Genomic DNA, 27738 nt, shown 5'->3' on the forward strand with positions numbered 1-27738 from the left:
ATGTTTTTCTACAGTTGGAGTAATTAAAAAAAAAGTACAGGTCAAAATAAACTCAGAAAAAGAAATGGGAGTGACAATTTCCAAACTGGAGCCCCGGTTTTATAAGCTATGCTCAAAAAAGCAAGCACATCCCTTACATTAACCAGCCAGTTACATAACTAATTATCCTTTTTTATTTTTATGCCTATGTTTTGATTTTTTTCTTAATTTCTACTAAAAAATTAGTATTAAAAAGTACTAAAATTGGTATTTTGGTATATATTGGTACCAAGTATTCTTGGGGGTTGGGTTAAGAGCTCGTCGCAAAAAATAGCAAAGTCTCAAGAGCGTCCCAGTATGAATAAGTTTTGGAAGCCCTGGTTTAAAGTATAAAAATCTTACAAACATGTCCATTTAACTACTACTAGGGAATATAAAACAACTCACTATGAAATAAAACTGACGGTGTTTAAAAAAAATACCGCATCTAACTAGCTTTGGTATGTTTTTTTTTTCTAAGCTAGAGTAAGTTATTACAATATCGATTATAACGGTTTGGACCACATATTTTTCCATAAAACTTTAAAATATTTCTTTATCAACAGAGTGTTCTCAAAAATCAAAAGTCGTAGTGCACATATGAAGTCTCATCGACCCCCTGATGCCGAACCTGTCAAAAGAAAAGAAAAGGAGACCCCTTCTTCAACCAGTAGCTACGAACTTTCCGTGCCAAGTCCGTTTAGTACTTAGTCTTAGAGAATAAAGGATAAATAATTCATTTTTAAATAAACAAAATTAATCAAAAGCAGGTAAAGGGCAATCAAAAATAAAGAATAAGAGTCAGATCAAAAAACCACCTCACCTTTTCGAAAATATAGTAGAAGATTTGGCGATTGGGATAGATGTGTAATTTTTTTTATTATTCCTTAAACTAATTATTTTGTTTATATTTTAAAAATACACAAAGGATAAGTAGAAATATATCTAGATAATAACTAAGGGAAAATTTTTATTTATAGATGGAACGACGAAAGTGCACCTGCTATAAGCACTAATACAGCTTGGGTCATGGATAAAACTCGCTGCAATTGAATAATTTTCAAATATTCGAATACTTGAAAGTAAATTCGGAGAGAAATACTTTACACTATACGATACCAAAAAATTGTTATACCTATTTTACTTTTTTAAGTAAATTCTTTCTTAGTTACTCTATTTTGCTTTAAGCGTATTTCAATCTTTGCACAGGTTATCTTTTTCGATGTAAAAATTTCAGTATCGTTTTCCTGATATGATCTTTTTTTTTGCTTAATTTTCTTTCACATTCTTCCTAATTTTTTAATACATATAGTTAAGTAATAGATATTTTGAAATATCTGTATATAATTTGTAACCTGAGGTTCCCTCATAGTATTAGCTATTTTGTTTCACATATTTATTTTAGTTCGGAGTTTTATGAATTTACATTTAGGTGTTTTAAGTCGCTTTCCTGGTTCTTTCTACTTACATCTTTGTTCTACTCATTACAATAATGTTTCATCGTCATCATCATCATTATCATCCAGCCTTCATTAATCACGTCCTCTGCTAGACATAAGCCTTCCTTAAACTCCTGCATTCTTTACGATTTAGTCCTCTTTGTTGCCAATTTTTGGTAATACGCCTGATTTCGTCAGCCCAACGTGTAGGTTCTTCTTCTTCTTCTTCTTCTTCTTCTCTTGGCTTCATAACCCTGGATGGATCTTTGCCTGTCTGGCTATGTCCTTCTATTAAGATCTCTCTTGGGCCCTTCTTCACCATTGTCTTATATTTATGGTTTTCAGGTTGTCTTCCAAGTCATCCTAAAGGCCTTCCTTTTTTCCGCCTTCCTACTGCCTTCCACTGTAACATCTAGATGTAGGTGGTCTTCCTCTACTACCTTTGTCTGCTTTTGGCCTCCAATTTGTAATTTTGATCGTCCATCGTGCATTCTCACTACATGGCCTGCCGCGTTCCATTTCAGTTTCGCTACGCGTTCCACAACATCGGCAATACTCGTCCTTCTTCGCAGATCTTCGTTTCTTATTCGGTCTTGCAACGGCACTCCCAGCATAGACCGTTTCATTCGTCTCTGTGCCACTCTCAATTTCAAAGCCGTAATCTTGGTTAAAGTCATAGTTTTCACCTAATAGGTCTTGACCGGTAATACTCATTGGTCAAATACTTTTCTTTTGAGGCTAATTGGTATGTTGGCCCTAAGTGTGTGTCTCGCAGTTTTCCTAAGGCTGCCCATGCTAAAATAATTCGTCTTTGGATTTCGCATATTTGGTTATTCCTGCTGATTCTTATGTCATGACCCAAATACGTATATTTCTCTACCATTTCTACCACTTTGTCTTGAATAGTTAAATGGGTATTGGGGACCATATTTGTCATAAACTTAGTTTTGGTCAAGTTCATTTTGAGGCCCACCTTTGAACATGCAAAGTCCAATTCATTTAATATATCTGAAGCTTTTCCTAAATTGTGATAAAAACTATGTCATTTGCGAAACGGAGATGATTAAGCTTTTTGCCGTCTGTTGTTACTCCTGTGTGGTCCCAGTTAACCATCTTAAAGGCATACTTTAACGCCGTTATGAATAATTTTGGTGACAATGTATCTCCTTGCCGTATCCAATGTATCTTAACAGTCGTAGTGGCATTTTTGTAAATAAGTTAATTATACCTATGGTCAATCATGCTGTCATTCATTGCTTCTATAAAGCTGTCTATTTTGATCGTGCCGAAATCTTTATGGAAATCTATGAAAGTACGGACAAGAGGATTGCTGTATTCTATAGATCTTTTAATGAGTATCTTTACTGTCTAGAGGTGATCGTTGGTACCATAATTTGAACGGAATCCTGCCTGCTCTCTCGGTTGATAGAAATTTAATTTTTTCTCCAATCTTGATGTTACTAACCTAAGTTAAGAGCTTGTATATACGGTTCAACAGGCTAATAGGTCTATAATTTTTTAGGTCTGTTCTATCTCCTTTGTTATGCAAAAGCATAATTATAACATTGCTCTCTTCTTTAACTGCAAACATAGATTAAACAGCTTCCTTAATTGATTTAATAGCATATCTCCTTCATTTAGGATAGCTTCTATTACAATTCCATCCTCTTCTGGGGCTTTGTTGTTTTTCATTTTTCTTAATGCTGATCGAATCTTATCTACCCTTATCTCTGGCGTTAGTTGGGAACCTTGATTCATGATCTTCTTTGAAATAACTGTTTGTATTCCTGTTTGAACTTCTCGTCTATTTCCATATAATTCCTCGTCAAACTGTGCAACGATAATATGTAATAAATCGTCTCTATGTAATATTTTGCTTATTTCTTAATTTATAAATTTCGCATTTTCTATTCGTTAGCTTGCTACGTGGAACTTTTAGGCTGTTATTTTCCTCGATAGTGAATTTAATATTGTCGGTTTAAATTTCTTTAAAACTCTCCTAATTACCTTCAAAATATATATATATTTAGGGATTCTACAGTATTCACTGCCTTCCCTCGCTCAACCGTTTCCATCTCTCTCTGTTGTTCCATTCTCCATCGTTTAGTCCTCTCTTACTCATGGCGTCGTCTACTTCGTTCCTCCAGGATTTTCGGGGTCGTCCTCTTTTCCTCCTTCCTATGGGGCTCCATTCGGTTATTCTTTTTATCCATCTGCTGTCGCTAGCTCTTCTTACATGTCCATACCACTTTAGTCTTTTTTGTTCTATATATGTTAGTATGTCTGTTTCTATTGATGTTCTTTGCTTTATTTCGTCATTACTTCTCCTATCCATTCTTGTTACTCTGCAGCATCTTCGCAGGCATTCCATCTCTGTTGCTATTATCTTACTACCTTCAAAATACTTTTATTTATTTCTCTTAGAATGTGGCTGTCTGCATTTTTATCGCTTCTTATTTGTCTTCTTTGTTTCAGCAGCGTTTCAGTATACGAACTTATTTTACTATCTGATTTGCTTTTAGGACAGTGCACTCGACGACAATCTTGTAAGGCGTTTATGACGCAAGTAGTAGCTTATTATTGGTGCGTGCCTGATATTGTTTGATATTTAATAAAGGTATCCAGATACACTGAGATTTATTTTTAATCATTATGTTCCTTTCTCTCTTTATATTGATTTGGTCATTTACTCGTACCATTCTGTGGTCACTATTTGGGGTGATTTTGTTGAGCACTCTTACATCTTTAACTATTTGTTTTTTGTTACTGATGATGTTGTGGATTTCGTTCCTTGTTCTACCGTTCCTTAGCTTGGAATATATTGTATAAAAGGGCAATTTCCTAAAAATCCAGAAAGCATTTTATCGCATGTTACGAAGAGTTATATCCCGATTTACACTTTTCTACGAATTTGTCAAAAAATACTCGGATGGCGGCCATCTTATCCAGTCTCCTACGTTCTTCACGATCGACCTTATCATCAAACCTAATGTATCTTAGAAGAAACCGAAATCGGGATAAGGACATAACTAGTCTAAATATTTCGATACCTTCGCCGTTAGTTTGCCAGATATCTTCTGTATTCAGGTGATGGGCTTTATATGTCCCTGTCAAATATAAAAGGCCTATAAGAGCGCGAATTTCAGATGGGTTTATAAGCTTTGCATCCCTCTCCCTAGAGAAATTTTTTGCTATACTTTCAATGTATTCATTAGTGGATTCTACAATTATGTAAATCATGTCCTCATCAATGAAATAACTCCATATTTCATAAATGTCTTTCAACTTTTTCGTAAATCTATTAGGCCCAGGTTTTACTAAATTAGGCTTTCTCATACGTACCCTTTTGTTTTTTCTTTGATGCTTTCTCCACACTGTACCATCTTTTCCCCTAAAGACACTTTCTTCTTGTAAATTATTCAGTAAAACTTCTCCTATTTCCTCTCAATCCTGTTCTTGTTCGCTTTTCGAATCTTCCGACCTCTCATCAATAACTTCCGGATTTACTTCATTCTCGTCATCTTTTTCCATGAGGACTTGAAGTCTCCTTTGTTCCTTCTCATAGTCCATTCTAAAAATAAAGCCAAACAAGGTATATATATAAAAGTTTGCTGTAACTTAAAATTTAAAAAAATTAATATTTGATTCTCAATAATAGAACAAAGAAAATTATGAAATATCGTATTAGTAATTTGCTGCAAAGTAATTTAAAATTTGATGACTAATTACATAGTCAAAGAAAGAGAGGTATATTCAAAAGGTTACTTTACTAAGACAAAAGTATAACAGTATATTATTTAAAAAACTAGCGTTTATAAATACCTTAAGGTGATAAGAAACACAATAAAACGATTTATAAAAACTTTTTAGCTGACTAGACGCGCGCGGAAATTATGACCTTTGCGCTGTAACTGCTAATCAACAAAGCTCCCGCTACTCTGATTTAGTACTGGGGCTTCTTGTGTCCTTGTATTGAATAAGTGAGCTACTGAAGGCCGTGGTTGCCAAATGTAATTTTTTTCCGAAATATTAGCAACTTTTAATACGTGCGGTGTTTTTGACCATGTAGAGACTAGTTAAGGGTTAATACTATAATATGTTGTCTTCAATATTGACACAATTCTTTTCTGATTTCTCTGCTATAATTCTAACTTTTTTTGTGCTTATTTTTAAATTTATTTAAAACATATTATAACCTAAAATCAAAAATAAAATTTTATCGTGATCGTCAAATCTTGTACTATAAAATCATTAATTATTCAGAAGTTAGTCAAAACGTAGATAAAAAAATTATAGGGTAGTAGTGTACAAATTGCAAACCACATATTACAGAGATTTATATTTAATATTAAAATAGGGGTTGTGTTACGTTACACAAAGTAACGTTAGTGCCTTTTCGAATGTCGAGTGAGACACTATTCAAAGAGCATCATTGCTATTCATTCATCAACATCGCACCATTAGATCTGGTAAAGGAAATAGTGCTCAAAATATACGGAACACGAGAAAACTGTTACTAGTAAAATAGACATAAACTTTGTTATTTATTTTAATGTTAACACGAATGAAAACATGTTAAATTTAGTTTTTATACCATTGATATCACTGACAAAATTAATCAATATGAACATTCCAAATTCAATATCGAAATAAGTAAAACTCAACTAATAGACTCAAAATAATTTAAACAGATTTTAAACATGAGCTAACGAAAATTATTAATAATCAGCTCTGTTATATATTTAACTAATTAGAAATAACATTCTTTACTAATGTTTCCCATTTTTATTTACTGTCGTCTATATTCTTCTTTGGTAGTCTATACGCCAACTGGTACTTCTCTTTTTCCAAATTCCTTAATGAGCATTTTCTATTACACTATATTTTCTGTGCCACTAGTTACATGCAATTTAATTTAACGGAAGGGTAGTTTTGCCAAAATTTACCAATTCGCTACGGAAATATTATGTTTTTCTAAAGGAAAAAAAATCGGTAATTGTATAGATAATATGGTTATTAACATAAAATATAAGTGGGCCTTACTTGGATACTAAAAATAAGTAGGAAATATTTAAACTATGAAGTTCATTCAGCATTAATTCTAGAACTTCATGAAAAATCACTGCAAAAAGGCCTAAAAATTAACCTCAACAAAACAAAAGCAATGACAAACACGGAAGATCAAGAGGCAATAAAAATACAAACAGAAAAAATAGAACAGGTAAATGAGTATATCTATCTAGGACAAGCAATCAGAGCTAACAGAGAAAATCAAACAGCCCGAAATATCGAGACGAGTAAGAATGTGATGGGCAGCGTTCGGCAAACTTTCTTACGTTCTAAAAAATCAAACAATCCCTCTATACTTACGAAGCAAGGAATATAACTCCTGTATAATACCGGTGCTCACCTACGGAGCACAGACATGGACATTTACACAGGCCAATTTGGATAGGATAAGGAAGGCACAAAGAGCGATGGAGAGACAAATGTTGGGTATATCACTTAAAGATAGAAAACGTAACCAGTGGATCAGAACCGGAACAAAGGCAGTAGACGTGATAGAACAAGCAGAAAAACTAAAATGGAAATGGGCTGGACACAATTAAACGTCTCCAAGACGGACGATGGAACAATTCCATTGGAAAGTGGCGTCCATACAATGCAAAGAGATCAAGAGGCAGACCACAGATGAGGTGGAAAGATGACATCAGGAAACAAGGAGATCCCACATGGCAGAGAACAGCTCAAGATAGGGAAAGATGGGGAGAACTGGGGGAGACCTACATCCAACAATGGAAGGATAGAGAATAGGTTCAAAAAAAAATTTAAACTATGTTTCTACTCAACTATGATCTTAGTTATTGTAGTTGTTTTGGTTGTCACATAGATGACGTTTGGCAACTTTCTCTAGGAAACTTGCCAGCTGCTTATTCTTAACGGGGCACTGCTGAGGATTTTTAAAACCCACAGCTATTGATATTTGATTTACTACTAGACTTCAAGTGATTGAGGATGCAGATTTCTGTATGATCCTTCAAATCAGGACGGTGTTTTGCCCTATTTACAAATCACTAACCATCTACAAAGAAGCTGTGCATATCCACTTGAATGTTGTACTATTTACTTCTTTTCATTTGGTCCTCTTATAATTGTCTTATGTGGAGTATTGTATAGTGCCTCTGAAAGTATTTAAAATGCCTGCGAGACAAATAGAAGAGAAGCTAGTCTGAATTTTAGGATCTTGGAGGATTAATTGATTTGTTCTGTGCTCTGTCCATTAGATCACAAGCAATTTCCTCCAGCACCGCACCTCGAAGGCGTTAATTCTTTTCTTATCGTCTAATTTTATTGTCCATGTTTTGGACCAGTGTCTGTTCTTCGACAAATAGCGCTGTTGACCACTTCAATTTTTCTACGTATTTCGGTTTCACTAGAGCAACGCAAGGTTTTAGACAATTCGTTAACCAGTTTAAACTGGTCCACGGCTCCGGTTGTTTGCAGTCAATTTGAATGATTGACTATCATAATTTTTGTTTTTTATTTATTGATACTAAGATCACATCTACTGCTTTTGATTTATACTAGCTGTAGCAGGCTTGATATTTTTCTTTGATCTTGCCATTAGAATTTGTATTTAAGGTTTGAGTTCTTTTTACCTGCGATAGAGATACCGCCATTTCGTTTGTCAAGTGCGAGGGACATTCGTAGAATAAGATTTCCACTTATTTTAAAAATAGACAACTCAGTTTATGTTCTAAGTACTACACATCATTATAAAACTTAAGTCTTACATCATTTTTCTACATAATCGCCGTTTCTTTTTAAACAGTTTTGCTGATGGTGCTCCATTTTTTCTATCCCCATGTTATAGAATTCTACCGCAAATCCTTTGAGAAATCGAGTTACCCCTTCCTTGACTTCATTAACGGTACTGAAGCGTAAACCACTCAAGTGTTCCTTGAATTTTGGGAATAAGTGATAATCACTTGCTGCTAGGTCCGGACTAGAAGGGGTGCAGAACATTCTAGCCAGAATCTCTAAGCAGTTGTTTAATTTGATGTGAGACATACACAGAAGCCTTACACTACTGGACAATCATCCTCTCCAGCGGTTCTATATCTCACTTCTCAGTATTTGTACTGTCTCGCAATCGCTGTCGGAGTTAGCCGGTATTGCTGCTTAATTTTGAGGGTACCTTATGTACATTTTCCGATAAACTGTAATTATCCTTCATTAAATAAGGATGAAAGCCAATAGAGTACATCTGTTTTAAATTTAAAAAACTATTACAGCATGAATTTCACATCTGACGGTAACAGCGATTGCGAGCTACACCTTCGAAGGCTGCTAGGTCAGCACTCAGCAATGCAGCGAGGAGAGCGTAGTTGGGTGAGAGAGAGGAAACATTGATGCGTATGACAGTGTTGCCAGATTTCTTCCAGCACATAGCATTCTTTCTTAGCGGCATAGGGAACCCTTTTTACGAATGACCTCCGTTTATTCCTTTTATTCTTTTTTCTCTTCGCCAAAGCCTATAGATGATCAGGATCTCCCCTATCTGGGAATACTTCGGGGTCTGCTGCAGGTAGCATGTGCCTAAAGGACTGTGTCAGCTGTCGCTCTGTGGGTGATTACCAGATATGTTCGTTTACATGTGCTGGCAGATGAAAGGGCCAGGATTTATAGTGGTAGGGGGCGGAAAATTGGAGAGATGACTGAGATAAGACTTGCCGAGGGATTAGTTTTAATCGGTCAGTAGTAGCAAGAGGAAGAGGCAACACGCTTGGTGATGTTTTAGGTTTCGGAGAACATAGTCCTATTAGTATCTTTACTGTGGTATTTCGGATACTGTGACACACACGATGTTGGAATGTTAGCGTTGAGCGGATAAAAGTGAGTGTAACTGCAGAATGTTTGATTAGATTTGAAGAGCTGCTCTCTTTAAAAGGACGAGAGGAAAAGGAACTCGGAACAGAATTTTAGAACGAGCTAGTAGCACCTTAGTGGAGTTTGGACTGTCGCAGGCTTATGTAGGAGAGAATAAGATACAGATGACGCGGAAGAGAAAGCAAACTTGCTAAGGCAGGGGGTTGAAAGTCTTTGACGGTTCGTGTGGGTGTGGCTCATGATGAATGTGTAGAAGAAAGAATGGGAATCTGGTCATAGCAGGCATCGGGAAGGATCTTTTGCCTTAACCAGCTCTTCCATCCTGATATGTGGAGTGACAGAGGAGAGGTATTTAGTTAGTAATACTTTGGAAATGAAGGTAATTTTTGAGCTTTTCTGAATTATTAGTACCTATGTATCGCAATTCTAAGCAACTCTGAGCATAATTAGGTGTATGTATTTATATGTACTTGACTATGCTAAGACAAAATTATAGTAAAAATATCACACAAGTACTTAAAATCGGAATACATATGTTTCTTTTTTAAAGCATTTATTTCTGTGTCACTTTTGTATAGATTTGATTATGCTAGTCATGTTCAATGGCACATATAAATATTTCAAGCAATTAAAATTAACATTATTTACCATAAAGTTCTCACACAAGTAACAGTTTTTAAAGTGTTCACATTTAATATCATTTCTGACATGTTTGAGCAATAGATCTGAACTCAAATGTTAATCAAATATCAAAAACGGCCATAAATATATTATTGTAATGAAATACGTATTATATAACGTCAGGAAAACTGAACACTTGTCTCGGTTTTACTTGCAAAAAAATACCTAGTGGATTTGCTCAATATAATGAGTGTTTCTAACTCTTATTTTCATATTAACAATCGTTTTAAGTTAGGACATAGATGAATTTATATACTTACTAATATTTAATCTTTAGGAAATGGTTGTACGAATACTGTCATCGCAATGAGTTTTGAACAATATTTAAAGTGAATTAAAGTATTTTTTTATTTATTAATAAGAGCCTTTTTAATAATGTATCGTTGTGTTTTTTACTATATTGACATACGTCTATAATCTTAAATAACTGTTTAAAACATTAAATGAAAAAATAAATGTATAATAAAATCCTTGTAGAGGTTATATTACTTACAAGTTTTATTTTATGTCATTTACAAATACATTTTATATGATTTTACTTCTTGAAAACCAATATGTCCCTGAATTTCAATCGATTTGGACTTGTTTAATATTCAGTTACTTAACACCATTATCTATAAAATCATAGTGATTCTTACTCTTCTCGGTGGGTTTCGAATCCATATCTTCTGAGTTTTTTCGACAAATCTTCACGTGAAGGAAGAACGCAACCATTTGAGTTCATGCCTTAACATAAGCCTTTTGAAGCAATCTAGGTAAATTGGTATACATTTGCTGTTCAAGAAGTATTTTGTAGATTAACTACTCTATTTATTTAATTGGTAAAAATATTTTAAAATCGTTGGGTAGCATTTCTAGGCCTATAATATAAAACAAGATTACACCAGTCGTTTCACCATTAAGAATTAAATTACTTTAAATTGGCATCCATACCTTCAGTTATATTGGCTTCTAAATGTTGCGTTCATTTGGTCTGCAAGTCAATTTAAAACTGTTCGCAAGTTTTGCTTGTGACTGAAACAGCTAAGTTAGTTAATCCATATTACCAGGCTTAACAAGAGTTTATTGGTGTGTCGAGGGTCACAGGAACACTGTCTAGATCATTAACTTCTCTTTTTAGCAATAGGTAAGGATAATAAAAGTTATATCTCCAGATAACTGTGGTTTCGAGACCGATATTCCTAGTGCTCTTTCTAAGTCTCGTTTTGAAATTATTTTGAACCAAAAAAAAAGTAAAATCCAGCGGAGGAAAAAATGTCTCTTTGGCTCTTTGTTAGAATATTGCACCGCACTTGTACTGACGGTACAAACAGTCCCTCCTCCTAAGTGCCTTCTCTGTTGAGGTTGGCGATCAATGGCAAATTTCTCTATATTCTGGGCTTGATGAATTAACTCATTTCCTTTTGTGTGGGTCCAATCTCTGATGTTTCGTATCCAAGATTTTACAGTACAAACAGTAGACCGTCAGATTTGTACCAATAATTTTTACACGTCTCTTACATTTGATATCATGAATTAATCATCAATTACTCCTTAGCTATTTATTTATATACACTGGAAGATAAATATGGTCTTTTTCTACATGAGACCATACAAACTTGTTCAATCTTGTTTCATCATCTTTTAAATGGTCTTCCTGGTGATATTCTGTCTGGTAGTCGTAAATCTCTTACTATATCCTTTACTATCCATTTGTGTAATAAACTGGCTATATTCCCTTCTTTTCTGTGTTCTCCATCATTTTTTATTTGGTATTGAAAAATTAATCTTTCTAATACAAAATATTTCTTTTGTTTTTTATTCACTTATTTTCTTACAGTCTATTTAAGGTTCGTAGCTGGATATTTCTTCTTCTAAATTCTCGAATATTGAGAATAAATTATTTCGTTGTTAATTAGTATTTTGCTTGGTTTGGGTTCTTTTGCCATCACTAAAGATTTTGTCTTAGGTGTAAATATTTTCATATTTTCACAAAGTTTTTAGGGTCGCAAAGCAAAGTTATTTTGTTACTATTTCCGAACCGAATCAGATTCTGAAAACAGTTTCAAACTAACTTCAGTCAATTCAATTTGATTCCAGTGCATTAATACCACTTGGTTATCAGATAAATTTTTATAGATCTATCTCTGCAGTTTCCCTTTATTAGTTTCTGCAGGCATATCTCTTTAGCATAAATTTCCACTTAATAATTGTTAGTAAAGTGATTACTTAGGCTTTCAGTATGACTAAGTCTTCGTTTCTCTCCCTAACCTCTCGTATGTATCATCGGTTTTAGATCACTATACGTAATAATAGGTCTGACTGGAGTAACTACAGTACTAACAGTCCCTCCTGTGGACACCCTTTAACTGTTTTGGCCAAATTCTCTTTTCCTTGCATATCTTTCAGAATAAGAACTTTTTCCAGCATTGCTTTGATACAGTTGTATTCGGTAGTGGATATCTCTTTTGATACTGCTGCAATATAAAGAGAATTTATTGATGAAATATTTAATGCGCCCTCTATATCTAGAAAGGCATTTAATGCAATATATCCTTTATTAATGGAATAACTGGTTGTCTGAACTATTTTATCCAGCTGTGTGTGTTGATTTTTTTTCTTGATATGCATGCTGGTTGCCGTTTAGAGAATGATACCTCAATGTCCTCTTCTTAATATGTCTACCAAGAATTTTTTCTATTGCCTTTAACTGAAAGTATGTGAGAGTGATCGAAATATAGGACTAAGGTAGAGCAGTTTCTTGTCGTCCCATTTTGTGTATGTATACTATCCTTACAGCTGTCTAAGTCTTTGGTATATAACCTAGTCCTATGCTTGTTCTAAGAGTCCTTGATATAATGAGAAATAAGATATCCAATTCTTTTGAACTGTATCTGCTCTACTACTCTTTTTAAATTTTAGTCCCTTTTTGGGTAAATTTTACTCATTACTTAAAAAATAGCTAACTTAAACAAATTGTCTTTTAATTCTCTTTCTCTGTAGGTCGTTTTTTGTTTCATTTCATCTACATAATCCAGATGTTCTATTTCTATTGGCCGCAGCACATTTATCTCCCTCTAGCTATTGCATTATTGTCATGATAATCATTATATATTTTAATAAAGTCCATTATTATTCTAAGAATATTTTATGAACCAGGTCTATTATATTGTGTAGCACAACTTTCTTTTAAGGTACATATCCAATCCGCCAGAAGTATCGCTATAGTTACCTCGACACAGACAACTTATGCGACTCCTTAGGACTACCGTTAGATTTTGATTTCCCGTTATATGTCCAAGGTATATAGGTCTTTAATATACAGCATCATGCCCACTTATAGTTACTACAGTAATCTGACTGCCTCTATTCCGTATTGAATATATATTATTACTGTACAGCACGTTTTTTTATAATACACTCGCGATCATAAAATCCGGGTCACCTTGAAAATCGCCGTTATTTCATTTTTAACGAGGTTTATCGTAAATAATAATAACACAAATACAAACTAATGCATGTTTCTGAGAATTGTTGTCAGCTTAGCGGTTTCCTTTGTAACAAAGAATTCCAATAGTGCCGATTTCGCGGAAAAGACACTTCTCAAAATGAACGGTACCTGTAACGGCCGCTTGTTTTAAATGTCTCATTTGTGCTTCGACTTTCTGTTCAAACGCAACAAACAAACGTTTATTATTGCCGCCATTAGTGTTTATTAGTGCCATTATTAGTGTTTATTATTGTTTATTTTATGCCAAAAATGCCTTGACTGTTGTTGAAACGGCATGCATTGTTGCGCTTATGGAAAACGGTCACACTCAACGGCAAGTCGCAAGAACTGTTGGCCTAAGCCTTTCTACGGTTCAACGAGTGCTTCAACGCTTTCAGGAGACGAGTTTGCTAACCAGACGATCTGGCTCTGGACGAAGAAGAACGACCACGGCACGAGATGACCGTTTTCTTGTGTTTCAGGCTTTACGAAACCAGACCTCAACTGCGGTTATGCATCGAAATTGCCTACAGGAAGTACGACATCGCAATGTTAGCGTTGCAACAGTCAGGAGAGGACTTCGTTCTTCTGGACTATCTTCTCGGGTAATGGCTACAGGACCGCCACTTGGCCGGGCGCATCGAGTTGCACGACTAGCTTTTGCTCGACAATACGCGCATTGGAGAATTAATGATTGGAGCAAAGTGTTATTCTCAGATCAATCCCGTTTCTGTCTAACTGGATTCAATGGACGTGTAAGAGTTTGGAGGAGAACCGGTGAACGATTTTCACAAGCTTGCATTGCTCCAAGAATGCCATTTGGTGAAGGGTCGGTCATGGCTTGGGGAGGTGTATTTTCCGACTTCCGCACAGAATTACCCTTATCAAAAATGGGTCCTTAAGTGCCCGAAGGAACATTACGGAGATTCTGGAAGAACATGTTATGCCCACCATGGCAGGGCTTGGAGAAGACGCCGTTTTTATGGCCAGCTAGGTCTTCGGACCTGAATCCCATCAAACATCTCTGGGACGATTTGAAAAAACGTATTCAAACCCATACACCTCCTCCTAACAACGCACAGGAGCTTAAGGATCTGTTAGTGAGAGAATAGAATAACATACCTCAACATGTAATCCAGAGAAAAATTGAGAATATGCCCCGTCGTCTGCAAGAGGTTATTAGAGCAAGGGGAGGCAATACACGATATTAGTCATTGAAATTCCACTGATGTTTTACCACGTTCTGTATTTTTCATTTTTTCTTTCGTATGTCTGTTTCAACAATTTGGTTTGTTTTCTGCTTTTTCAATAAAAACAATAAAAAAAACCGTTTTTTTTTCTTTCAAAAGAAACATTGATGACAAATAAAAAATACATTAGCTTAAAAAAAAGGTTCTTACTGCAACAGACGGAAAAATATTCAAGAAACTTGAAATTTTCAAGGTGACCCGGATTTTATGATCGCGAGTGTATTTGTCGGTTCCCGAAAATGGGTCTCTCCAAAACTAACACTTTTTTGCGTTTTATTATTATTTTTGTTTATTTCTTTTAAATAATTCCACTGGCTATTTAGTTTGGTGCTGAGATAAATATTTGACTCTATTCCTTTCTATTTTTATTGCTTAATTATTAGTTGGAGATTTAGGAATGGATGTTTACTAATTGTTATAAATTAAGTAATTGTTATGAATAGCCCATATATATTCCTGACTATGCTATTTATTAATATTTTTTATTCGTAGCACACCCCAAGTTTCTATTTTTGTGTACATATATTCTTCTTACGGTGCTAAACCGTTTCGAATGTTAGCGATCAGTTTAGCTATCCTAACTTTACTTGAAGCTATTCGAAATAGTCCGTTTGTAGACGTATTAAACCACTACCTTAGGTTTTAAAGCCAATATATTCTTCTTCTCCTTGGTCCGCTATTTCCAAATACCTTGTTCTGAAGAATAAGTTGCAATACTCAATATCTGTGTTCATTTCTTATAAAATGGCCAAGATATTCTAATTTGCGCTCTTTGATTGTGTTAGTGATCTCACATTCCTTGCCCATTCTACGTAGGACCTCAATATTCGTCATACGATCCACTCAAAATTCGTAAGATGCGCCTGTAACACCACATCTCGAAGGTCTTGAGCTTTCCCAAAGAAGCTCCAGAGAACGTCCATGCCTCTACTCCGTATAATAATGTAGAATATACATAGCATCTGATGATACAGATTTTGGTACTTAGTGGTAAATCGTGACTTATGAAAAGAGACGTCGTCTTTACGAACTCTGATCTTGCTTTCCATATGCGTTGTTTTATTTCGGTAAAGTGATTCCATGGACTGTTTTGATTAGTACCAAGATATGTGTAGCTGTTTACCCTATCAATGAAGGTTTACCAATAGATGTATAGTTACTATTTCGCGCTTACTAACTATCATGTACTTTGTTTTGTTCGTATTGAGGTCCAGCCCATATTCATGACTTATATCTAATATGCGCGACATTATGTCTAATGTTATTTAGACGCATTTCGTTAACTAAGACGGCTTCCTGTAGTTGCCCCAGTGCTTGCTCGAAGATACGCTCCGAGTACATGTTAAATAGTACTGGAGATAGAATGTATCCTTGTCTCACTCTTCTATCTCTGGAGATCGTTTCTGTGGAAATTGTTCATTCCATGGACATTGTTCTTTCAGCTGTGTTCTTAACCATTCTGATTGCTTTTTTGATCTCTGTCTATTGTTTTGTATAATATCTTATTCTGATCTTTAACCTTTCTCCTCTCTTCCATCATATCTAGAATCTTATTGGTCATCCACGATTTTTTCTTAATTTTTGGTGGCTTGAAGAATTTTTCTTGTATGTCTTGTAAAACTATGCAATTTTTTAAGCTGCTGGTCTATTAAATCCGTTTGAATAACGATATTTAAATTGCTATGTATATACTGTTTTACACTTTGCTCTGTGCGTGGCTCTTTGACTAGCCTGATGTCGTATTTTGGGTTGACACTACTTCGAATCTTCTTTAGCCTTACCCTCATTTTGCAAATCAGTGGGTTATGATCTGACTTGATATCGGCTCCTGGGTATGTCTGGACTGATTTCTGTCTGATTTCTATTTGATTTCTGACTATGTGGCCTAAAGTATCTTGAGGTGATTTCCACGTGTATAATCTTCTGTATAGAAGTTTGAAGTCATCATCATCATCATCATCTCGGTGCTACAGCCCTTAGAGGGCCTCGACCTTCTCAAGCTTTCTACGCCATTCTATTCTGTCCCTCGCTTGCATTTTCCAGTTGCCGACTCCGATCTTCTCGGCATCTTGTGTTACCCCGTCCATCCACCTTAGCTTTGGTCTACCCCGTCTTCTCATTCCCACGGGTTGCGCTGTTAGAATATTTTTTATCATGTTTGACTCAGGAGCCCGGACTACATGTCTTGCCCACTGCAGGTGGTTTCGCTTAATTATAGTGGTAATATCTTTACCACCAAACGTATGCTTGTAGATATTCTGCAGTTAAAAGTTATATCTACGCCTCCATATTCCGTTCTCACAGACCGCTCCGAATATCTTGCGTAGCACCTTTCTTTCAAAAATGGATAGAGCGGATTCATCTGTTTTCGTTAGCGTTCATGCCTCTGATCCATATGTGAGAATGGGGACTATCAGTGTTCTATACAGCCTTATACGAGTTTTTTGAGACAGACGTTTGTTAGCTAAGTACTTTGATAGACCATGATAACACCTGTTTGCAATTATTATTCGCCTTTTTATTTCCTCAGATGTGTTATTATTGGGGTTAACCGATGTCCCTAGATATATGAACCCTTTGACTGCTTCGAAGTTTTGGTCATTGATGATTAAATTTGTGTCAACATTTCCAGCTCTTGTGTTTGTGTTAGTCGCCATGAATTTGGTTTTATTTTGATTTATCTGTAACCCCATTCGTTCTGCGGCTGCTACTAGCTCGGGTAGGATTTCCGCCGTTCTCGCCCTAGTTCTTGTTATAATGTCCACGTCGTCTGCATATGCTAGAATTTGGACTGATCTATTAAATATTGTTCCCCTGCTATCTAAATTAGCGTCTCGTACAACTTTTTCTAAGGCGACATTAAAAAGCTGACACGCCAGCGCATCTCCCTGCCTTAACCCCCTATGTATTTTAAATGGGGTTGACGAGTCGTTTTAAATTTTTACTGCTGATAGCATCTTCGCCATTGTCACTTTTATCAAACATATGAGTTTTTTTTGGAATTCCCAACTCATTCATAGCGTTGTAAAGACTTGGTCTTAAGACACTGTCATATGCCGCTTTAAAATCGACAAAAATATGATACATATCTATGTTAAACTCGAAATCTCGAGAAGTTTGAAGTAAGTGTTAGTAATTACAAACTCTTCTTCTGATACAAAATTAATTACGCAATCGGTCTCCTAGCTCATTTCTTTCTCCATATGTGTACATATAACCACAAAAAATAAGATCTAAAGCCTTTTCGTAAAAGGTATATTTGAACAGTCGAATCAATAATCTCAGTTTGTTCATTTCATAAAAAATCGAAAATAAAACACAATTTCATTTTACTTACAAAAAATATAATTCTTAAAAGTTATATAATAATATTTACTTCAACTTTTATTTCCAGTAACAATTATCTGAAAAAAATACAAATACTATATCAATTTTTTTTGATATTGTGAAAAACTCATCGTGCTGAAACTATATATTTGGCTATTAGGATATTGTAAAATAAATTAAATAAATTTGTGAGAATGTATAATAAAAAAACATGTGCCATAAAGAAAATTTGAGACAAGTCGGTAGTTTTATAATTTTTTTAACTCAAAACAGTACCGAAAGTGCTGAAAGCATCGGTACCATTAACTCTGTGTTGTGATCTTTTTAAAAGTCTATTACTATGAATCTATCTATATTAATACTTGATATAATAAAAATGATATTTGTACATGTTATTGTATGTATGATATTAGATTTAAATTTTTAGATGTCTGCGGTCAGTTGTAGCCGACCGATATTTTCCATTAAAAATGACAATCCACGTTGTTTTATTTATGTATCAATGTCCAAGGGACATTAAACCTAGGTTAAGTGCTTTGTCTTAGAAATATCACTGTTAATGTTTTTAAATAAGCTGTATGTTTTTTCAGACTCATTTAATTCAATCGATGATAAATTGGCTATAGAAAATCTTGACACAAGGCGTAGATAGTTAAATCTTTAAACAATGCTGTTGCTAATACCAAATTGCAAAAACATTTTTCAGTTATTTATGTAGTCCATAACTTTTGAAATGTTGACTCTTTTTACAGCTATAAATATTGTGGATACCTAGATGATTATTGATAGTTTTGGACAATGACTACCATTTTTTGAAACTAAAATGCCCTGTGCTTTCTCTGATCATATTCTCCTCCTCTATATGTTCTCCTTCGTAAAGATGTAGTAGCGTCATATCATTAGACAATTTCTATTTAATTATCCCTCTGCTGTGCGTGTGGTTTTGCTTCATAGGATGAGTAACCAAACAAGTCTTTTATTTGATACGACCACCGTGTTGGAGATCTTCCTCTGGATCTTCTGCATGCTACGTTGCTTTCATTTATCTTTTCTTTCGTACCTTCTCATCTTCTAGTTATGTGTTCAAAATATCTTCTCCAAATTTTCGTTGATAGTTTTAGTGAGTTTGGTTTTTATGTTATGTTCTTCTGGTATTAAGATATCTATAGTATAAGCAAGATTCTACGGTAGACCCACATTTCAAATGACATTATACGCTTCGAATCGCCTTTTTTGTTAATCCATGTTTCTGAAGCATAGGTGGCGATAGAAATTAATAATGATCGAACAAGGCATATTTTTCTGTTGTTTTAATGTCAGTGTTCTTTCATAATTTGTGACTTTAACTGTTGCCGATCTGCCCATTGGGACGCGTCGACGGTTCTCGAACAGTGAAGGCGTGAAGCAGTGAAGGACGTCGACAGTGAACTGACCATTTCGTATCCTGCTGTTTCTTATCTCCTTGTTAGTTGGTGTTCCATTGACCTTTATTCCTGCTGATTCTCCCTCAAGAGCTCTTTTCATAATTTCTTTAGAGTATACATTGAATAGTAGTGGTGACACCCCTGTCGCACTCTTTTTTTAATTTCGAACTCTTCTGATGTGTGTTCATTAATGCGTATATGTGCCTGTTGTTTATAATATAGATTTGTTATAATTCGAAGGTCATTGTATTGTAACTGTTTTGTTTTGAGGATGGTTATTAGCTCTTTGTGGCGGACTTTATCGAAAACCTTGTTGTAATCTATGAAACAGACGTACATATCTTGGTTCACATCCAAGCATATCTAGATTAGTACATTGAATGCAAAGAGAGTTTAACCCTTAACTACCATGGCCAAAAATAGTAACATTTGTACCATGGCAGGGTCAAATTTGACCCCCCATTGTTTTTTGTATCAAAAATATTCTTTTTTTAACTTGTTTTATTTTAAATTATTTTGTTTACAGCTACTTTTACATTTATATAAAAATAAACGAATTTGGTTAATTAGATATAACTTTATAAAAAAAACTTTTGTATTCAGTCAAATTAACATAGCTATGCACCTTCTCGAATTATAAGAAAAATAATAACAATGTGCAGTTTTTTATATCCAATAGTGAAATCTAGGTATCATAGCTCCTACCTAAAATAAAAAAAAATCGATTTAGATTTCGTATCTCAAAAATGACAAGCATGATTTTACTTTAATTTTCAACACAGCTTATGCATAACGTCTGTATGCGGGAATGATTTTTGCAAATAGAATCTCGACATTTATCGCACGATGAGCTTTCTTTCTTTTGGTTTTTGGAATATGGACATATTTTACACCTTCCCCTCTTTTTTCGTCGTTGTGGCTCTGGATTTGCGGCAGGCATTGGTTCCTGAAGTTCGGAAACTTTAAAAATGACACTACGAATTTCTTTCGGTAAACAAGTTTGCTGAGCTCTACGAGTAAAATGGGCCTTAATAAGTTCTTGACCTAAAGTGGTTAGAAACAATCTTCTTTTCATTATTTGATTTTGCTGAACTCCATTAAAAATTACGTTAGCATTTAATCCTGCAATGTCCAAGATGCGAAACCATATTACTTGAGATCATCTACGAGTTCTTCTGCCAGTTTTATAGCATGCACATTTCTTATCTTCATTATTGGATTTAAATACCCCAGATAAATATAATAAGCCTAAGAAGGCCTTTAATTCAATTATGTCAAGATGATTGGTATATTGACACGATAAATTGTGTAAATTATATTTAGAAGCCATATTAGTTATTCGTTCATTGGTTTTCTCAAGAATTTCTTGCAATATATCGTGGCTAATAATACATTCCCAAGCATCAACTGGTTTCTCTGGCATACTAGCTCGAGCTTTTCCAATAACACCAGGTAAATGACTAATTAAATTATGCTTACGTGTACGAGAAAAGGTGGGAGAAGTTTTAGACCACTTGTACCTATTTTTGCAATAAAACACATCCCTTGAGTCAGCTATATCACTTTCTTCACCCAAATATTCACTACCAGTTTCGAAATTATTAATTTGCTAATTTTTTTCGTCATCATCGTCCCATTCCTCTTCACTGTCTGTTTCGTGATCACTGTGTTCACTAGCCTGGTCTAAAAACTCACTGTCACTATCTAGTCCATTGTCCATAATTTTTTGTCCCTCCTCTTCAAGTTCTTTCTTTGTCAAAGGACGTTTATTGCGACTACACCCCGCCATTTCAAATTACTCGTTAATTGCACTAGAAACACTTATACCATAAGCGGGTCAAAATTGACCCTATGCGTGCCTAACTCTGCAGTAGTAACAGATAAACTAACGGAATTTTCGTAGATCGATAAATCACCTACCGGTCGAAGATTAGCAGAAAGCGCGCAATGCTCAATCTATGTTTCGGTAGCGAAACTTGGCATTAAAAACGCGGGGGGTCAATTTTGACCCCGCCATGGTACTTAAGGGTTAACGGGTACCTACGCTTTTACGAAATTAAAATTGGGTTTCTTTAATATCCATATCAAGTATTTGGTTAGTGCGTTTATGGATGATCTTTAAAAACATTTTAAGTACGTGAGATTTTCTAAACTCTAAAATTTTGAATATACTAACAAAAATCAACAATCAAAGATGACAATATTATAATGTTTCGTCTTCGATATTAGAAAAAGCTTTCAAAATGTTAACGCCTTGATATTAATAATTGTTCTGTAATTTCTCGCTTTTCCTTCTTCTTCAAGTGCCGTCTTTATCAGTGGACGTTGGCAACAATGCAATTTTTTGGTCAACTGGAATTTGAAAAATTTAAATAAAAAATAAAAATATTCTTTTTTTCTTTTCGTACCTCGTCCAGAAACTCAGCTTTCCTTCGTATTGGGTGCTTATTATTTCTGTTGTATACGTACATTCGTTGATCTTCTTTCTTTTTGGCTGCTAAAAATTTAGTATCGTATACCGACAGCTGTTCTTATAGCAAATTTGTATAATTATCATTTTAGTTTTATTTTAGCTTTTCGCCACAAATTTCCGTTTTTCATCTTCTTCTATTTTATCCATTGAACTTTAGCCTGCTTCAAATATACTGCATGCATCATTTTCCGTATTACTCTGGAATAATCATCTTATATATTTAAAATTACTAAATCTCTAATTACATTACTTAAAGTGACAATCTTTCTCTTTTGTTTCTGAAAAATTTGCTGAAAATATGAATATAAAAAAACCGAGAAAAATTTTGATTTGAATTTTTTATATATATTTAATGAGGACAGTATTATAACTGTATCCAAAACACACTCACGTCAAAGTATATATTTTAACATAAATTATGCAAAACAATTATTAAATGTGTTAAAACTCTTACGTTTTTGTTTTTAGGAGTTTTAAAATGTTGGTAAAATTTCCGCCTTTCCAGCCACCATTTGGAAAAATTTAATAATTTTAAGTTATTGGGAAAATTAACTAGAAAATATATTTTCTATTTGTGATTTTCCAGTGTTTTACTTATAAATTTTTGAACATAAACTACTTAATTTTCGCTGATTTAGCATTAAAAACAAAGGAATACAGCTGTATCACTTTTAAAAATTTAACTTTCTATATTATCTTGTACTTTTCGAGATTTTACGTTTATTTTAAAATTTTCTTGTAACGATTGATTGAATTAATTATTATAAGGTGTTAGTATGTAGGTTAAGTATATTAGGCAGCTCCAATTCGCCGCAGACAACCCAGACTGGGCCAGAATTTTGGTAGTCTAAGTATCAGGTGCTCAGACCTATCAATTACTTGTTGTTATATTGAATGTACCTCTTCAGAACTGATGGCCATTTTCAACGTTCATCGTTATTATCTTAAATTAAATTAAAAATATCTTAAATGTCGTTATTTTTGTTGTTTCCGAATGCTTTTCTAGTTGTAATCATTTTACTGTTGAATAATAAAGTTATTATTTCTTTTTTGTTTTGATTATCTTGTTTATTTTATTTGCTGTTTGAAAAATCCGGTAAGTAAAACAGTTTTAATATTATATTTATATAATAAATTAACATTATGGGTAAGTCATATTTACGTAGTTTCACTCGGCCTAACTAAATACTAAATATACCTATTTACTAAATGTATTAAATATATATTTGTACGTATTCAGAATAGTAGCTGCTTCATTTAGAGCTTCTTTTGGGTCTATTTTTTATTATTTTATAAATTTTGTATTTGTATCATCGTTATATATTTATATTAAAGATGAACATATAAATTTTCACTAACACTAAAAACACAATTAATTTATTAAATTTATACTTAGCGCAAATTTATTTTATCGATTAACTCTTTACAATTGTAGTCGCTTTTATATATGGTGCGCCTATGCCGCCAGATTGAAATAAAAATCTCTCACCTCCGGTTAAGTCTCACTTCAAACGCTCGAAACGTTCGATAGGCTTCTAGATTCCTTGTATTGTCACAACATCATGAAACTTAAGTAATGTTCCTCTACGTCTAGTAATTTTTGTCTCCGATATCTATCTTTTACTGTAACTAAAACAACAACGACATAATCTTTTGTATTTTGTTGCTTATGTTTTAATTTTTGAATTACGTTTTATAAAGTTTGATTTATTTTTCTTTTCCCTTTCATTCTCTATAATCCGATTTTTTTGGTTTTCTGTTTTCAACTGGTTATGATAACAAATATGTTTCTTTGCGTATTTTTATCGTTAAATTATATAAAAAAAACTATAACATAAGTTAGGCGAATATTTATAATTCAACATAAAATAAAAAAATCGCATCATAATATAGATAAGAATTTTAAATCTTTGTAATAACAACATAATAAAAATGTTAATGCGTTTGTATAAAGTCATTTTTGTAATTTAATTATTAAATTCACACTGAAAATAAAAAAAAATTATAAACCAAAATAGCCCACAGAATCCAAATATTTATATAAAAACTTACTAGAAAATGACTCTGTACTCATATTAGCATCAGGCTTTCTTTATTTAACGGTAAATTGTTCAGTTTATAACAAGAGAAATCATATGATTTCCTACCCGGCGAAACCGAATTCAAAGAGCAGTGGCATATACCGCGCTGATAAGACCTAATGAGGTCTCTAAATATGTATCAGCGCCTTGCCGCTGCCCGTATCGAAACGAAAATGTAATACCGTTATTATGTTCTGTTTGTGTTTTAAATATAAAGAACAGAAATACCACATTGCATACATAATATAGTAAGAGTATTACTTATCAATAAAATTATTTTTGGAGGTACAAGTAAAATAAAATAAAATCGATTTCCTCGAAAGCACAAGTCAGCTCTGTCCATGACAATTAACGATATGCAAGAAAATAGGTTTACATGGTTATTGTCAATAATTTTATAACATAAGACAAAAAGTTGTCATTAGGAACTCCTTGTTAAAATATAACTTAAGTGAGACATACAGACTGGTAACCGTATAGCAGCGAAATTTACCCAACTCAGCATCTATAAATAAAAACGACCGGTTTCTCAAAACTCAAATAATGCATTTACTCTTGTAAACATATAGACAAGTTAAAAAAAATTACTACCAAACGAAAGCTGCTCACATATCACATATAAATATAAAACTCACATGACTAAAATTTGGACAAATCCTGCGTTCTATAAGTTGAAGAGCCGAGAAACTATCCACCATTCCAAAAAGAGTAATTCTCTTATATTAATTTAGATTGAAAGACCTTGGGCGGCTAGGTTAGGCCGTTATCTGTTTAGGTTCGTCTTTTTAATTAAATCTATTGTGAAATTAGGCGACACTATTCTACTAATCCAAAAAAAGAAACCCTATCAAGAATCGAACAAGCAAGAAAAACGTTCATGAGCATTAAAACATTTTTTACAAGATCAGACCTTAGTCTATAGCTTAGAGTCCGAATGATCAGATGTTACGTTTTTTCTGTCTTACTGTATGGCTGTGAAAGTTGGACAATGGACTCTAAAATAGAAAAAAGAATAGATGCCTTTGAGAATGCCTTTGAGATGTATATATACAGACGAATGTTGAGGATTCCATGGGTACAAAGAGTTACTGATGTTGAGGTACTTCGTCGCATGTGTAAACAAAAAGAATTACTAAGAATAATCAAAGAGAGGAAAATGCAATACTTGGGTCATGTGCTGAGAGGCGAAAGATATGAATTACTTCAAGTTATACTGGAAGGAAAAGTACAGGGCAAAAGTTAAGTAGAAAGACGCCAGAACTCGTGGCTGAAAGACCTGAGGAGATGGTTCGACCGCGCATCCGCAGAGATCTTTCGCGCAGCAGTTTCCAAAACTACAATTGCCATTTGGATCGCCAACCTTCGAAAGGAGACGGCGCAATGAGAAGAAGAATTCTGCAAAGACGTAGGACTCGAGTTGAGAATGCTTAAATGTATTGAGCCTTATTCCATCCAATCCTAGGCAATTACACAGAACGTGTTCCTCGGTCTCGTCACAAAAACTTTCCAAAGGAATTCTCGCTCAGAATCGAAAGGGAAACAAGAAATACTGTGTTCTAGGAACTGTAAAATAAAGGGCGCCAATGAGTCGTAACCTGAGACTTAAATTAAAATAGTCAAATTTTAAGTTAAGAAAACAATCCAAACGGGCCTTAAAATATTACACAAAAGACGGGCCGGGATCTGAACGGACCCCGTTCTTAAATGGGTGAACTATGCTTATACGAAAAAAAAGCTGTACCAGTAATACATTATTGTTATAGTAACAATACTGCTAACCCTAACAGACTAAATAACAACTACATACTATTTGTACAATGTACACAAATTATCTCTGATTTTGTCCTATGCATACAAAATTGTTACATTTTACACATAGGTTACTAGTTTTTCTGTCTTTGCTTTTACAACACACATGGCACCGCCCCCTTGTATTGATTGATTGTTCTACTCTGGGCTCAGTAATATTCAAAAGTTCTGGAAATACATCTGTCGTATGAGACTTTTTATTCTTTTCGATGTACTTATTGTTATAACGTCTGAAAACATATTCCTTTAAAGTTCCTTGTCCAGTGCCAAAATATACATTTTGCGCTTATCTATATTGTGCGTTTTCCAATCAGGATATTTTAGTAGTCATAATTTATAGGAATCAATACCTGCGACATCAATAAAATGAGAGAATTAAGCCATCGACCAACGGTTTGTTTTTCTTTGTACCATTCTTTAGCTAACTTATCGGTTGCATCGACGGCTCCTTTCGTTTTGTTGTAATGTAGAATTATCTCGGGTTTATAGGATTGTTCTTCACCAGCCACTTGATCGCTAGCATGCTCGCTTGAAAGTAAGATGACTACATTTCTTGGTTTTGGAAATATAAGATACTAACGTTCGATGTTTTCTAAAAGCAAACATACTTGAACAATCTGTTAGGTACTTGGCTTAAAGAAGGACAGATGCATTCGTACTACGCAGAGATTGTTATATAAGAAAACCAATCTTTTATCTTAACAGATCTCTACAATGGTCACCAAAATGTTGAATTTAAAGACTAGAGAAAATTTAACCACTGCACCCTTAATACCTCCTGGCTATCATATATGTTTTTTATAGATTTGTCTTTGTAGTTCCTCTTTATTAGTTTCTACAATAAACAGCTCTCTAGCATAAGTTCTGCGTGGAAGTTGGTAAAGTGACTACCTAGCATTTACTAAGGTTTACCCTTAATTACCCCACTTTTTTCATTTAAAATTATCTTAGCTATGTTCTTTATTTGAAACATTTTTTCTACAGCGTCGGCGTACAGATTCTTGGTAAATTTAATTTTTAGCGTTTTTACCCCCTTACGAGGGTGTTTTAGGAGGAAACCTGTGGGTAAAAGTGGTAAACTTTTTTACATTATTTTGATGCCCAAAATTAATATTCTATGCAAAATTAAGGTTGTTCGTATGACTTTTAGGGGCAACTCTCTGACGACTGGACTATAAATCACATTTTCGCAAATTTTACCAGAACAATTTTTTTAAATGTTTACACTTTTGCAAAACCCTAAGGATACAGATTTATTAAAGTGTAAAAATTATAAATACGAGGGGTGATGAATGCTATTTATTATCCAGAATTGATCTTTTTGTTGATATTTTACCTATTTTTCCGACAAAAACCAGTTTCATATTTTTTTTTAATATAATCGACAGTGTCACGACAGAAAGGCAGCGCCATTGACAGTTTTTTTCAGGAGACACAAAAAACGTTTAATATCGCTTAATATTTCTTTTTTTACATTTTTTTGGCATTTTATTATTATCGAACTGAGGCATTCTGACTTACCATATGTTATTTATAAAACAATTATTATAAACATGAGATATTTAACATTTTGGTGCTTACGCCTTTAATGTTAGGTTCTGTGGTGTTTAAGCCTTTTTGAAAGGCGGTTACCATAATTCGAAAAAAGTATTTTGATCAAAAAATGTCGCTTAGGAACTTGTACGCCTTTTAATTTTACGGAATTATAACAAAAATGGAGAATAAATCTATTCATTTTAAAGCATAACAATTAAGTAAAAATAATACAAATTAAACAATACACAATTTTTGTTATATAAAATCATTACAACCTATCTTATCATCAACTAATGAACTAAATACTATTGCGGCATTATTACTACTATCATCAGTATCAT

At 34.0% G+C, this 27738-nt stretch overlaps 2 protein-coding genes across 4 annotated transcripts in view; one reads left to right on the forward strand and one right to left on the reverse strand.

Moving 5' to 3' along the window:
• LOC140442020 (uncharacterized) overlaps positions 1 to 23030 on the forward strand; it is a 1060727-nt gene extending 1037697 nt beyond the window's left edge. For 2 of the 3 annotated variants that reach the window (XM_072533056.1, XM_072533055.1), the window contains one exon: positions 585 to 23030. In XM_072533056.1, the coding sequence (XP_072389157.1) occupies positions 585 to 729 (145 nt within the window). In that variant the 3' untranslated portion in view covers positions 730 to 23030. The remainder of the gene's footprint in view (positions 1 to 584) is intronic. The other variant, XM_072533057.1, reaches the window with a different exon arrangement.
• The window catches only part of LOC140442521 (uncharacterized), a 132813-nt gene continuing 109976 nt past the window's right edge, over positions 4902 to 27738 (reverse strand). The window contains exons 3-4 of the mRNA XM_072533586.1: positions 12352 to 12484; positions 4902 to 5028 (exon numbers count right to left, since the gene is read on the reverse strand). Coding sequence (XP_072389687.1) covers positions 4902 to 5028; positions 12352 to 12484 — 260 coding nt within the window. The remainder of the gene's footprint in view (positions 5029 to 12351; positions 12485 to 27738) is intronic.

The sequence above is a fragment of the Diabrotica undecimpunctata genome, chromosome 5 (genome assembly GCF_040954645.1).
Source record: "Diabrotica undecimpunctata isolate CICGRU chromosome 5, icDiaUnde3, whole genome shotgun sequence".
NCBI lineage: Eukaryota > Metazoa > Arthropoda > Insecta > Coleoptera > Chrysomelidae > Diabrotica > Diabrotica undecimpunctata.